Source organism: Perognathus longimembris, chromosome 16, assembly GCF_023159225.1.
Source record: "Perognathus longimembris pacificus isolate PPM17 chromosome 16, ASM2315922v1, whole genome shotgun sequence".
NCBI lineage: Eukaryota > Metazoa > Chordata > Mammalia > Rodentia > Heteromyidae > Perognathus > Perognathus longimembris.
The window spans coordinates 56,703,959-56,718,085 of NC_063176.1; the positions used below are offsets into that span (position 1 = coordinate 56,703,959).

General features: G+C 65.5%; 1 protein-coding gene across 1 annotated transcript in view; it reads right to left on the reverse strand.

The window, feature by feature from the left end:
* Ablim2 (actin binding LIM protein family member 2) overlaps positions 1–14,127 on the reverse strand; it is a 54,753-nt gene that overhangs the window by 21,575 nt on the left and 19,051 nt on the right. Inside the window, exons 2-3 of the mRNA XM_048364151.1 lie at positions 7,553–7,696; positions 2,811–2,994 (exon numbers count right to left, since the gene is read on the reverse strand). Of these exons, the coding sequence (XP_048220108.1) occupies positions 2,811–2,994; positions 7,553–7,696 (328 nt within the window). The remainder of the gene's footprint in view (positions 1–2,810; positions 2,995–7,552; positions 7,697–14,127) is intronic.

A 14,127-nucleotide genomic window follows, 5' to 3' on the forward strand; every position in this document is an offset into this window, starting at 1 on the left:
GCAGCAACCCCCCTTTCTCCTGTTTGCTTGTCTTCTCTTATTGTTTAAAATTTCTTGTTTTCATTGAGTATCAACAATTTAACTATGAAGAATTCGGTGGGGGTTTTGAGAGCATATTCCATTTGGGGTTCATTAAGACTGTTGGATCTATGGATTTAGAGTTTTCATCCATTTTGGAAACTTTTCATTCATTTTTTTCCCCCTGCAAGTATATTTTAGTCTCTCCACTGTCCACACAGGGAGATGATGGGCAGTCAGGAGCAGTCTGGTCTACATCCACAGCTCACTAGCGCTCCTCACGTATTTCAGTTTCTCTGTCTTTCCCTCCCTCCCTCCCCCCTTCCCTCCCTCCTTCCCTCCCTCCCTCCCTCCCTCCCTCCCTCCGTCTCTGTCTCTGTCTCTCTCCCTCCCCATGCCCCCCGGAGTTTGAAGGTTCCTATCGCTATGTTCTCAAGTTGACCCATCTTTTCTTCCACGGTTCCTAAGTTACTGTTAATTCCTTCCAGAGGATTTGCCATGTCAAGAACTGCACTTTTCACTTCTAGATTCCCTATCCATCTTTTCTTTTGTTTCCATTTAATTATTTATTTATTTATTTTTGGTGGTGCTAGCGTTTGAACTCCAGAACTTGAGCTTGACTGGCAGGTGCTGCACCACGCGAGCCATGCCTTCAGTCCCCACGTGATCTTTGTGAGGCCCATCTTCAGGTCTGATGGAATGACCTCATTGCTGTCTCTGTTTTGCTCCTGTTCATCAGCGATAGTGCCGGGGGTGCCACTGTTGCATGTCCCGGACGTGGACCGTCCACGCTGCTCAGAGACGTCCTGGTCCTGGGCGTGGACTGTCCACGCTGCCTCAGAGACGTCCTGGTCCCGGGCGTGGACTGTCCACGCTACTCAGAGACGTCCTGGTCCTGACCGTCCATGCTTCCAGGGCTTCCGGCGCACATGGCTGCTGTCTTTGGGGATGGCCACTCTTGACTGTCGCCTTGATGGGGCCAAGAGCGCCTTGATTAGCGAAGCTCACCTCTGGGTGAGTCTGGACCCATTTCTGGAGAGCATTGACAAGAGGGAAAACTGCCCTGCAAGCGGGCAGCCCCGTCCATAGACGGAGGCCCAGAGGGGACAAAGGGGAAGTAGGGGAAGCTCGAGCACAGCCATTATCTCTCTGCCCCCGCTCATCTTTCTACCAAGATGCCCCGCCTTGCCATAACCCAGAAACAAGGGAGCCAGGAGAAACCCGAGACTGAGCAAAAAGAACGCCTTCTTCTTTTTAAACTCTTTCTCAGACTGCTACAGAGGCGCCTATCACCCCTGCCTGTGACGTCCCCTTGGTGTCCACAGGGCTTGGAGATGTGCCCCCCCCCACTCAAGGGCCCCCCCGGCAGGCCTCCGAAGCTCTGGCCCCAGGCCCCGCTCGCTCGCCCTCTGTCTAGGGCACCCCACGGCCTCTGGCTTCCAACTACCGTTGGAAGATGCACACTCTTCTTGGTTCCCACCCGTGCCGTCCTTCTTGGAGACAGCAGGACCCGAGGGCAAGCCGGCCTGCCGCTCTCCTGTTCCCAGGCCTGGGCTGGGACTGCCGCGTGCGTGCGGCAGGTCCTCTGGCTGTTTATGGCAGCCGGGGAAACCTAGTCCGAGTCCCGTCACGTGGGTGGCGACGCCTGTAAGATGGTCGTCACCGGAGGTGGCCGCCGGGACGGGATGGGTCTGCGCAGACCTCACCGCGGGTCACACGCCCACGGAACCCCGGGAGACTCTGGCTGGGCACACGCCATCACGCTTTCCTTGCAACTGTCCTTTCCTGTGTCCTCTGGGCCCCGGGTACACGCTCCGGATACACACTGTACCCACAGACGGTTGCTTAGGAACAGCACGAAGCCCTGGCTGCCAGCTGGGTGTGGCAAGGGGGTGACAACAGGACAGGAAGTGGCTGGCTTTATTTTTACTCTTGTTTAGCGGTGGAAGAAGGGCTGTGTTGGAGGCTGGGAGGGGCGGGAGGAAGTGAGGAAGGGAAGGGCGGGAGGGACCCGGGGAGGCTGCCCCAGCCCCAGCAGGGACAGACAGGGCGGGGCTGAGGCCTGGCTGCGGGGCCACACCCCTGTGTCTGCGGTGAGTCGCCTGCCCTGGGCCACGCAGGGACCAGAGTAGAGGCAGCACGGGCGCGGGCCCCACGCTGCTTCCCCCTGTGTGGCCACGGGGGCGGGGGGGGGGGAGGGGGGCGGTGAGGAGGGAAGGGGTGGGAGATTCTGAGCCTGCAGGGCCGGCTAATGCACCTGCAAGGCACAGGAGCCCGGAGCCTGGCACACCTAGTGGGCGCACTAATGGGCGCACGCGTGCGTAGCGCTGGTGACTCGCACCCAGGATCTTAGCTGCTCAGGAAGAGATCCGGAGGACCGCGGTTCTAGACCTCAGCTCCAAGATAAGCGGCAAAAGCTGGGCTAGGAACATGGATCAAGTGCTAGAGCATCAGCTTAGTGCGTGCGCCACACAAAAGAAAATCCCTGAATTCAAGCCAAAGAAGAAAGAAGGAGGAGGAGGAGCAGGAGGAGGAGGAGGAGGAGGAGGAGGAGGAGGAGGAGGAGGAGGAGGAGGAGGGAGGAGGAGGGAGGGGGGGGAGGGGAGAGGAGGAGGGGGGAGGGAAAGGGGGAGGGGGAGGGGGGAGAGGAGGAGGAGGGGGAGGAGGAGGAGGCGGGGGCAGGCCGAGCGCAGGTGCTGTGTGTCTGAGGCTGGCCTGGGATGCAGTCTTGGGGGTAGTTGGAGCGAGGAGGAGGATGGGCTGGGCGGGGGGGGGGGGGGGGGGGGGCTCACCGGCAGACGGCACACACGAAGCAGTCGGGGTGGTAGGTCTTGCCGAGCGCGGACACCACCTCGCCCTCGATGAAGCGGTCGCAGCTGAAGCAGCGGGTGCCGTAGAGCCGCTGGTAGTCCTGCGTGCAGATGTGCTCGCCCTGCCGCACGAAGAAGCCGCCCTCGGCCAGGTCGCAGCCGCAGGCTGGGGACACGGAGGCCGGCGCTGGCGTGGGGGGCCCCAGGGCCCCTCCCCACGCCAGCCCGCCGTGCCCGGCCCTGGGCGGGACGGGTGTGTGCGAGGAGAGGGGGAACGTGACCACCCCGAGCAGGGGGTGAGTGTGCCCCGGCCCGGTACACACACCTTCGCCACACCTCCCTCGACCCCAGGGGGGCAGAGGGCGGGCAGCCCTGACGGGGCATTTGGGGTCCTTCCCACCACGGCTCCAGGCAGCAGGAGCAGCCCTGGGAGGGGCCCGGGGGGAACGGGCACCGGAGGCACGGCGCCTTCCCCTCGCGCCCCCCGCACGCCCAGCCCAGGGGCGCGGGGAAGTCCGCGCAGCTTCAGAGGCGGCAGCCGGCAGCAGCGGCCCCCCGCGGGCCCCGCCTGGCTCCTCGGGCCGGGGTGGGGGCGACAGGAAGCCCTTGGCCCGCCCTGCCTGGAGGCCTGGCCACGGCCTCGCCACGCACTCCCCGGCCGCTCGAGTTCTGGAAACCCTTCGTAACCCTCTCCGGCGTTGAGTTGGCATCTGGAACACTCTGTGATCTCCGGGACACGGTGGCACGGGACCCCTGAGGGGGCCCGGCTTTCAGACAGGAAGGCAAAAGCCACCGGGACGTCGCTTCCAAGAGGGAGGCCAGGCAGCCGGGGCTCCTCCCGCCCCCCCCCCCCCGGGGTCTCAGCTTCCCCCCTCCGCTCCCAGGGAGGCGCTAGCTGACCCGCCGAGGGCCCCCCACGCCCCGGGGCACGCTCCTCACCCACCCCGGGCACCTCACGGAACACGAGAGGACTAGATGGGGCCCCAAGTCCTGCTGCCACTGCCGTCCCCGCTGGGACACGCGGGCGGGCGCCGCCTTCCGCCTCCACCCACGGGGTCGCCAAGCCGCGTGCGCCCCCGCCCCAGGCTGGCCGGAGAGGTTACACGAGGAGGCGCGCACTGACCGCCGTCCGGCCCCGACGCCCCGGGAGCCCGCGGGGGCGCCCAGCCCGGGGGCCGCACCAGCAGCGGGGCAGGCAGAGAGTCTGCCCCAAGGACGCCAAGGGCACTGGGGGGCAGGCAGCGAGAACCCACACCTCAGCCTCCTAAAAATAAAATCCCCAACTCACCGGTAACCGGATAACCGGAGAGCCCCCGTGGAGACAATGCGCGGCGATTGGGTTACAATCTGCCACCTATCAAGTTGACTAAGGGGCGGGGAGGGGGGGCAGGGAGGGGCATCACTGGTGAGAGACCACAGAGGGGAGGGACGGGGGGAGGGGCATCACTGGTGAGAGACCACAGAGGGGAGGGACGGGGGGAGGGGAGGGGGGGGCGTGCGCTGGCCCTGGGGCTCCAGCCGGCTCTCGCTCTGAGGAACCGAAAACTCCTCCTGCCCTTTGACCCGCGACCCCTCTTCTGGGCACCCACCCCAAGGCATGCCTGGAGCAGGCCCACGCGGGGGAGCTCGGCACCGCCAGGCCCCTCGAAAGCACGGTCCGGCCATGCGTGGGACCCCAAGGCCACCAGGGCCCCTCAGGGTCAAAGCCAAGGCCCTCTCCCCCTCTCCCCCGCCCGCCCCGGCTCTGCTCCGGCCACACGGGCCTCCTGTCCATCCCCCCTCAAACCTGCCAGATCCGCCTGACCGCCATGCCCTCTGTTCCCCCTGGCTGGAATTCCGTTCCCCACACCTCCCCCACCCTCCATCCCACTCAGGCTTCGCCCCAACCTGTTGTCAAGCACACCCTCAGGGGGCGGGGCTAAGAGCCACGGGCGCTGGGGGTGGCCGTGGTGGGATCCGAACCCGGCACCTCTGAAGTCAAAGCCAAGACTGGGGTAGGCATGAGCAGAGGACAAAGTGGAATTTCCTCCATGAGCTCTCCCAGGTAAACTGAGGCACCTCAAGCAAGTGCCTGGGATGGGAACGAAACGCAAGGGGGCCTCTGGAGTTCCGAGTGGACAGGGGCACGTGGTGCCCCACTCCAGTGGGCCTGGCTTCGGTTCACTGGGAGCAAAGCCCCCGAGGACAGCCCTGGCCCGCTGCGTCCATCCCCACCCCCGGTCCTGTTTGTCGGTGGGTACACGGCTTGCCGTGAGTCTACAGGAAGTATGGGGGGACTGCGGGGAGGAGAGGACCCTGCCTCTGAAGTCTCGGCCAGCCCCTCCTGGGTCACCTGCACCCCGAGGGGCTGTGGTGAGCAGCGGCAACAGCCATCTTGTCCGAGGAGTAGGCAGCGAGACAGAGCTGAGCAGGCGGGGGAAGCGCGCAGGCCCCGATCCCATCCTAAACCCCAGACGGCCACACCCGGGGCCAACCACCAAGGTGGTGGCCCTCTGCCCTCCCCAAGGAGCTCCTGCCCATGGCAAGGCGGACGCGCACCGGGAAGGGGGCCGGAGCCAAGAAGGGCCATGTGCGCAATCACCAAACCGTTTGGGGAGGGACTGGCAAGGGGGAGTCCCGGTTCCGGCCTCCCCAGCAACCCCACCCGTGTGGGTAAACTCCAGGCCCTGAACTGCCCCCCCCCCCGGCCCTCCAGGTGCAAAGCTCCTCCGCAGAGCTAGTACTGACTCCCTGCCACCTCCCTGTCCCCATGATCCGTCTGCGTGCACCCAGGAAGAGCCGGGGTGGCTCAACCCCTGGGAACCTCCCCGCCCCGCTGTTGTGGTGCTAGGGGAATGGGAAATGAAGGTGGTTCTGTGACCCTGCTGGGTTGTTAAACCTCCCAGCCCTGGGGGTGGGGGTGGGGGGCACCTCCGGACTTCCAGAGAAGGTGACAAACGTCTATGCTGTTAGACACACTCAGGGGGCCCTCTCCTCATCCCCGCAGAAGCAGCTGCGTGCTTCCTAACTGAGGTTTCATGAGCGCGGGGGGCTGGAGGTCGACCCTGGCTCTACGGCCCCACCCATCGCCCCCACGGCTTGCAGGAGGGCTGAGGTGCTCAGTTGCCCTGCCACAGAGCCACGGGGTCACCAGGGCCATCCCCACCCCCACCCCCACCAAACCTGGGTGGCCTCAGGTGAACTTGGGACCCACACAAGAGCTTTAGAGAAAATCCTTTTAAACCAAGCCTGCACTCCCGTTTGTCATTTCAAATAAGCTCCGGGAAAGAGCAATCCAGTGGCTTCTCATAAATGGGGCAAATGTCTTTACGGAGGGTGGAGGAAATTAATCCAGGCAAATCTCAAGAGGAGGTAGGGGAGGCAGGAGGAAGGCGGGGGACGGTGGCCAGATGGCAGCCACCCCTTCTCCTCAAGAGCGACCCCCCCCCAACTCAGAGCTCCCTTCCTTCTGGGGCCTGCAGTGGGGGACACAGGGCCTCCCAGCCCTGGGGAGCAGGCTCCCTCCCCACCCAGGAAGCACAGCCCTTGGGTGGTAGGGGTCAGAGCATCTGACCCCTTTCCTCTCAAACAGCTCCCCAGCTGTCCTGGGGGGCTCCAGCGGCCCTGCGCGAGCACCGAGACACCGGCCGCCATTGCTGGGGCGTGGCGGAGGGGTCCCTGGGAGGATCACGGGGGGGGGGGGTGCATGTGGGACCCCCGTATCAGGGTGACGTCCCTGGCAGAGGGGGAGGGAGAGGTGGGGTCCGCCCTGCGCACGAGGCCAGGGTCCCGGTCCCTGAAGAAGATGCACAGCCCCTGAGGGCTCACCCCAGGCCACCCGGCCATGGCCTTTTGGGGCCCCAGTGAAGTCCCTTCCGGAAGCTTCTGAATCTTGCACCCGGGCCCTGCATCTCTCGGGCAGCCAGTTCCTGACCTCAAATTGTGACCAAGGCCTTAGCGGTGCGCTCTTCTCCCTCACTGGGCCACAGCTACCCCCCCCACTCAAGCTTGCACCCCCTGGCCCCGTCCCCAGGCCTGGCCACATGGGGGGCCCCTGGGCCACTCGCTGGAGTGGGCAGTGAGCTCGCTGTCCGCGAGGCAGGAGAACCAGGGGCATGACAGATGCCCCCCCACCACCCCGTGCCAGTCTTGGCCTTGAACTCGGGGCCTGGGTGCTGTTCCTGAGCTTTATTGTTCAAGGCTAGCGCTCGACCACGTGAGCCACAGCTCCACTTTTGGCTTTTTGGTGGTTAATTAGAGATAAGAGTGTCGTGGCCTTTCCCGCCCAGGCTGGCTTTGAACCTTGATCCTCAGATCTCAGGCCTCCTGAGTAGCCGGATGGCAAGCGGGAGACGCAGGCGCCCCCGTGGTTATTTGGCTCCATGGTTTTGGTGGAATTTTAAAGGCGCTGGGGGGTGGGAGGGCAGCCCGGCCCTACACCCCACCGCACCTGTGGCCGGCAGTGACCGCCTGCTCACTGGGCTGTGGTGCCCAGCTGGCCGCAGGGTGTGACGCCCCACGCCGGGCCGGGGCCGGAGCCTCGCCCGCAGCCCTCCCCACGCCGGAAGACGGCCTCGCCACGCTAGCGCACGAAGGCCCTGAACACAGAGCGTCCGGCCCCCAGGCCGCGCCAGGGCTTCCGGGACATGGCGCGGGGCGCCGGTGGGGGCCGGGGGCTGGGCCTGGAGCCCCCCCCCCCCCGTGCAGGACGGGTGGGGGGGCAGGGCCCCGCCAGGCGCACTCACCTTTGCAGACGAAACACTTGATGTGGAAGTACTTGTTCTGCACGCGCAGCACCTCCCCCCGGCACACGTTCCCACACGTGTGGCACAGGATCGCCGTGCTGGGCGGCTGCTCCAGGGGGCCGTGGGCAGCCTGGGGCGGCGACACTGCGGGGAGAAAGGAGCCGTGCTCGAGGTGAGGTGTTCCGGGCCGGGAGAAAGCCCGCCGCACGCCCCCCCCCCCCCGCACGCCCACCCGCACGCCCGCCTGCACCGGTGCACAGGGCACCCGGAGGCAGCTGCTCCCGACCCCGTCCATCCCTCCTGCCCCCACCCCACCCCCGGCTGGGCAAGCCCACCACAGCAGTAGCCGGCCACGTGGCCACCGTGGGGCAGGACCGGAGGCCAGGGCTCTGCCAGACCCCGCCACGCGGACCCTGCGGGCGGCCAGCCTCTCGTCCACGGCACGGCCGGGCCGGTGGCGTGCCCCAGCAGCCCGTCAACCGTGCAGGGCGGCCGCTGCCATCTCCCGCCCCAGCCCGGGCGCAGAACCCAGCGCGGCACCCGTGGTCCCCAGAGCCCAGGACCTCGCGGACGGACACGCGGCTGCCGCAAGCTCTGCCCTGCTGCCCACCCGGGGGCAGCCAGAGAGGCAAGCCTGCCCCCGCCAGCCACGCGGGACGCCAGCTCCACCCCCCGGCCACGGCCTCCCCGGCCTCCCCTGTGGCCTGACAACCGCAGTGACAGCGACAGAGACAGCCAGGTCCGGAGCCGCTGGCTCTCGCAGGGCCGCGCCCCGCTTGCTCTGGAGTTTCCCGGCACTCGGTGCAGGTGCGGGCTCGGGCAGCCCGCAGATGGCCGCCGAAAGCCCCCGGCAGCAGCCGGGAGCGTGGGCAGAGGGCTGAGCTCAGGGCGGGGGCAGAGGGGACGAAGCCGGGGTCACTGCTTGGGGCAACGCTGCAGAGGCCGCATGGGCCCGGTCCCCCACAGAAGGGGCTAGGACACCGCCCGCACCCGCTGCCCCCGCCTGGACAAGGCAGGGTTTACTCCGCCGGCGTCGGCTCGAGACCACCGTGAGCAGACCCTCATTTTCTCACCCCAGGGGCGGCCGGTCCCGCACACAGCCCTAGCGCTCCTTCCTGAAGGTCACAGCCTGTAGGGGGTCCTTGGAAGTCCTTCTGTCGGGCCTTCTGTCTGACCTGTCCATCCACCCACCCACCTTCTGCTGTCACCACCCAGCCTCGGAGGGGAGGGGGGCCCGTGGGCTTTGCCTAGCAACCAGTCCACGCAACACCACACGCTCCATAGACCATGACATTGCTATTGGCAAGAACAGAGGGGCTCCGGGGATGGGACCCCGAGGCAGCCCTGGCCGAGAACGTGAGGGCCCGTGATTCGATCCCAGCTCCCAGAACAAGGACAGAAGACGCTGAAGACACCAGTTTATAGACTCCTCGAAGTAGAGTAGTTATTAGTAGTGTTATTAGTGTGTGTGTGTGTGTGTGTGTGTGTGGAGAGAGAGAGAGACAGAGAGTGCCAACTGGTCCTAGGGCTTGAACTCAGGGCCCGGGTGCTGTCTCTGAGCTTCTGTGCTCGAGGCCAGCCCTCTACCACGCGAGCCACAGCGCCACTTCTGGCTTTTTTGGTGGTTACTTGGTGATAAAATTCTCAGACTTTACTGCCCAGGCTGGCTTTGACTAGAGATCCTCCCATCTCAGCCTCCTCTGCAGCCGGGGTCCCGGCGGTGAGCACCGGCACCTGGCTAGTGGGGGTGGGGGGTGGGGAGCTATTTCACGAGGTTCATTTGCTCCCTGGAGTCTGCTCCACCTGGAGCCCCCCTCTCCCCCCGGCCCCCTCCCCCCTCCCCCGCAGCTCCCCACACCCTGGCTGCAGGCCTGTGGCAGGTGCTGCCCTCTGGTGATGGGAAGCGGGTACTGCATCGCGCGGGGCCGCACCTGGCAGACCAGGGCGGGGAGTCCCTGTGGGTTTCGGGCATCCCTCCACACCTTCCGGGCCCAGTTAGCACAGGCTAGCGACCCGCAGCACACTGGAGACGGGGGGAGGGATGGCGGTGACACACACAGTGGTGGTGCCCAGAGGGGACTGTCCTCTTCACTGTGGCAGGCTGACCGCTGCCCCCCAGGGCTCCAAGAGGAGGCCTGCCAGTGAGCGTCAGCACCGGGCCAGCAGGCAGACAGCACCTAGGGCTCCTGTGGCCCCAGCACAGGACAAGTCCGTCATGGTCAGGCTGCCCTGCAAAGCCTGAGCCCTGCACTGCACCGCGCTGTACACGGGAAGCCGTGACCACGGACTGTCTGTGCTCCCTGGGTGCCCACGGGAAGCCCTGGTCACTGTCTGTGCTCCCTGGGTGCCCACGGGAAGCCCTGGTCACTGTCTGTGCTCCCTGGGTGCCCACGGGAAGCCCTGGTCACTGTCTGTGCTGTGGGGAGGGGGTGGGAAGGCTGGGTGCTGGCAGAGACCAGGGGCCCCAGGCCATGGGGACTGCGTGTGCTCGCCCGTGACCGGCCTCTCTAAAACCGTTCCAAATATAGGAGCTGAGCCAGCTGGCACTGTCCGCTCGGGAAGGCCAAGGGTGGCCTGGGGACCGGACGGCGCGGAGGCTGGCGGGGAGCGGCCTTCCCAACCAAGGCGCAGGCGCCTTGCAGGGTGGGCCCGGGGTGGGCCGTCTCCTGCCCTCTCTGCTCAGAGGCAGCGGGGGGCCAGCAGTGGGCTGTTCCCACCCTGGCCCCAAAGGGCTCCGCCAGGCAGGCCGCCAGGGACAGCATTTGAGGGCGGGAGGGGTAGCAAATAATTCAACATTTTTCGTGCTGGTACGGAGGCTTGAACTCAGGACGGCTCTTTCCTTAGCTTTTCACTCGAGGCTGGCGTCCTAGTACTTGAGACACTGCTCCATGTCTGGCCTTCTTAATAGCAAAAGAGTCCCCTGGACTTTTCTGCCCGGGGCTGGCTTCAAACCCGAGTCCTCCGATCTCGGCCTCCCGAGTGGCTAGGACGGCAGGCGTGAGCCTCCGGCTCAGCTCTCCCCCAGCCCCACGGTGCTCCGGCTCCGTCTGAGGGGCAGGCAGGCATCGCTCTGCCCCCTGGATGCCCCCACGAGGCCAGCGTGGAGGCCCGCCTCACAGGCAAGGAGCTCAGAGTGCTGGGAAGACAAGCCACCCTCCCCCGCCCCCCCCAGGGCCGCCGGTAACCCCAGCTGCTCGGGAGACTAAGATCTGAGGAGCCCAGTTCAAAGCCAGCCCGGGCAGTCGCCGTGAGACTCTTATCTCCAATTAACCACTCGAAAAACAACCAGAGCGCTAGCCGTGAGCAAAAGAGCTCCGGGAGCCCGGGCCCTGACTGAGTTCAAACCCCGGGACTGACCCAAACAAACACATGACGGCCAATCAGTGCTGGCTCTCGTTCTTCGCATGCGCACTGCATGGTGCTAGGCACCCCCGTGGGGGAGAGCTGGGGTAGAAACGGGGAACACACGGCGAGTCTTTGGGCTGCCCGCAGACCAAGCACTGACCAATAAAGGCCATTTACAAAAAACTTAAACGTGCTGTAATAACCAGCGGGGCAGGAAGTCCCGCCCCGTGCTGGTGTCACTGCCACGGACTCGCAGGAAGGGCCGTGGCATTAGGGTGTGTCTTGCGCGGGGGAGGGGAAGCCTAGGAAGTCCCGCCCCATGCCGGCATCAATGCCACGGGGCACTTCTAAGTGGGTTGGTGGCTGGAGGTGGGGCATCAGAGCCCCCCCCCTTGAATATATATGCTCCCCTTTGGAGGCGAGAAGAACAGACAGAGGAGAAGCGGAGTGCAGACCAACCCTGAGGCCACCGGGGGAGCCCGGAGCCTGGGGCCTGCGGGGGAGCCTGGAGCCTGGGGCCTGCGGGGGAGCCCGGAGCCTGGGGCCTGCGGGGGAGCCCGGGGCCTGGAGCCTGCGGGGGAGCCCGGAGCCTGGAGCCTGCGGGGGAGCCCGGAGCCTGGAGCCTGCGGGGGAGCCCGGAGCCTGGAGCCTGCGGGGGAGCCTGGGGCCTGGGGCCTGCGGGGGAGCCTGGAGCCTGGGGCCTGTGTGGAGATTTGAAGCCTGAGGCCTGTGGGGAGGACTGAGGCCTGTGGGGAGGACTGAGGCCTGTGGGAAGGACGGAGGCCTGTGGGGAGGCCAGAGGCCTGTGGGGAGGCCTGAGGCCTGTGGGGAGGACTGAGGCCTGTGGGGAGGACTGAGGCCTGTGGGGAGGCCAGAGGCCTGTGGGGAGGCCTGAGGCCTGTGGGGAGGACTGAGGCCTGTGGGGAGGACTGAGGCCTGTGGGGAGGCCGGAGGCCTGTGGGGAGGACTGAGGCCTGTGGGGAGGCCTGAGGCCTGTGGGGAGGACTGAGGCCTGTGGGGAGATTTGAAGCCTGAGGCCTGTGGGGAGGACTGAGGCCTGTGGGGAGGCCAGAGGCCTGTGGGGAGGCGTGAGGCCTGTAGGGAGGACTGAGGCCTGTGGGGAGGACGGAGGCCTGTGGGGAGGACTGAGGCCTGTGGGGAGGCCAGAGGCCTGTGGGGAGGCCTGAGGCCTGTGGGGAGGACTGAGGCCTGTGGGGAGATTTGAAGCCTGAGGCCTGTGGGGAGGATGGAGGCTTGTGGGGAGGCCAGAGGCCTGTGGGGAGGACTGAGGCCTGTGGGGAGGCCAGAGGCCTGTGGGGAGGCCTGAGGCCTGTGGGGAGGACTGAGGCCTGTGGGGAGGCCAGAGGCCTGTGGGGAGGCCAGAGGCCTGTGGGGAGGACTGAGGCCTGTGGGGAGGACTGAGGCCTGTGGGGAGATTTGAAGCCTGAGGCCTGTGGGGAGGACTGAGGCCTGTGGGGAGGACTGAGGCCTGTGGGGAGGACTGAGGCCTGTGGGGAGATTTGAAGCCTGAGGCCTGTGGGGAGGACTGAGGCCTGTGGGGAGGCCAGAGGCCTGTGGGGAGGCGTGAGGCCTGTGGGGAGGACTGAGGCCTGTGGGGAGGCCTGAGGCCTGTGGGGAGGACTGAGGCCTGTGGGGAGATTTGAAGCCTGAGGCCTGTGGGGAGGACTGAGGCCTGTGGGGAGGCCAGAGGCCTGTGGGGAGGCGTGAGGCCTGTAGGGAGGACTGAGGCCTGTGGGGAGGACTGAGGCCTGTGGGGAGATTTGAAGCCTGAGGCCTGTGGGGAGGCCGGAGGCCTGTGGGGAGGACTGAGGCCTGTGGGGAGGCCTGAGGCCTGTGGGGAGGATGGAGGCCTGTGGGGAGGACTGAGGCCTGTGGGGAGGATGGAGGCCTGTGGGGAGGACTGAGGCCTGTGGGGAGGCCTGAGGCCTGTGGGGAGGATGGAGGCCTGTGGGGAGGACTGAGGCCTGTGGGGAGGCCAGAGGCCTGTGGGGAGGCCTGAGTCCTGTGGGGAGGACTGAGGCCTGTGGGGAGGACTGAGGCCTGTGGGGAGGCCTGAGGCCTGTGGGGAGGACTGAGGCCCGTGGGGAGCCCTGAGGCCTGTGGGGAGGACTGAGGCCCGTGGGGAGGACCAAGTTGTTTTCTGCACTTATGAAAGCAGAGCCATGAGACTTAGGAAAGTATGCACGTGTGCACACCAATACTGGGGCTTGAATTCAGGACCTGGGTGCCGTCCCTGAGTTTTTTTTTTTGTTTTTTTTTGCCAGTCCTGGGCCTTGGACTCAGGGCCTGAGCACTGTCCCTGGCTTCTTCCCGCTCAAGGCTAGCACTCTGCCACTTGAGCCACAGCGCCACTTCTGGCCGTTTTCTGTATATGTGGTGCTGGGGAATCGAACCCAGGGCCTCATGTATACGAGGCAAGCACTCTCGCCACTAGGCCATATCCCCAGCCCCTCCCTGAGCTTTTTTTTGCTCACAGCTAGCACTCTACTGTGTGAGCCACAGCTCCACTTCCGGCTTTTAGGTTGTTAGTTGGAGACGTGAGTTCCGTGGACTTTCCAGCCGTGGCTGGCCTTGAACCACGATCCTCAGATCTTAACCTCCAGAACAGCTAGGATTCCAGGCATGAGCCTGCAGTGCCTGGCCATGAAATGGTTTTTAAGGAGAGGGAGGGTGATGAGGGGGAGTGACGGAGAGGTGAGTATATTGTCAACCTGCATGGGAATGCACAATAACCCCCCGTGTACAATTAATACATGCTAATAAAAATCTCTTCAGAAATGTAAACGCTGGAAGGGGAACCACAATACCCCGAGACCTCACCACATGCCAGCCGGTTTGCTCCCCTGTAATTTCCAGATGGGCTTTAATATTCCGGCAGCAGCCCCTCGCTGGGGTAATGACGGGAAGCAGAACTGCAGTGCTGTCCGTCAATCGCTGGGGGCCTCGGGGAGCCGGTCACCTCACCTTCCCCGGGCCAGCCCCGCAGGCCTGCCTCCCATCCCCGGCGGGGCTCCTGGCGGGTGCCGTCCCCCCACCCCCCGCAGGCAGGGCAGGCTGGGGCCTTGGGCAGATGGCTCAGCTCCGCAGACCCTCAGTTTCATCTCTGCAGATCAGAGCAGGCCTTGGGAAGCCCTGTGAGATGCTGGTACCCTGCGGGGGGGGGAGGGGGCACCCCATGTCGCCTGATGCATGTGGATACCCCAGGAAAG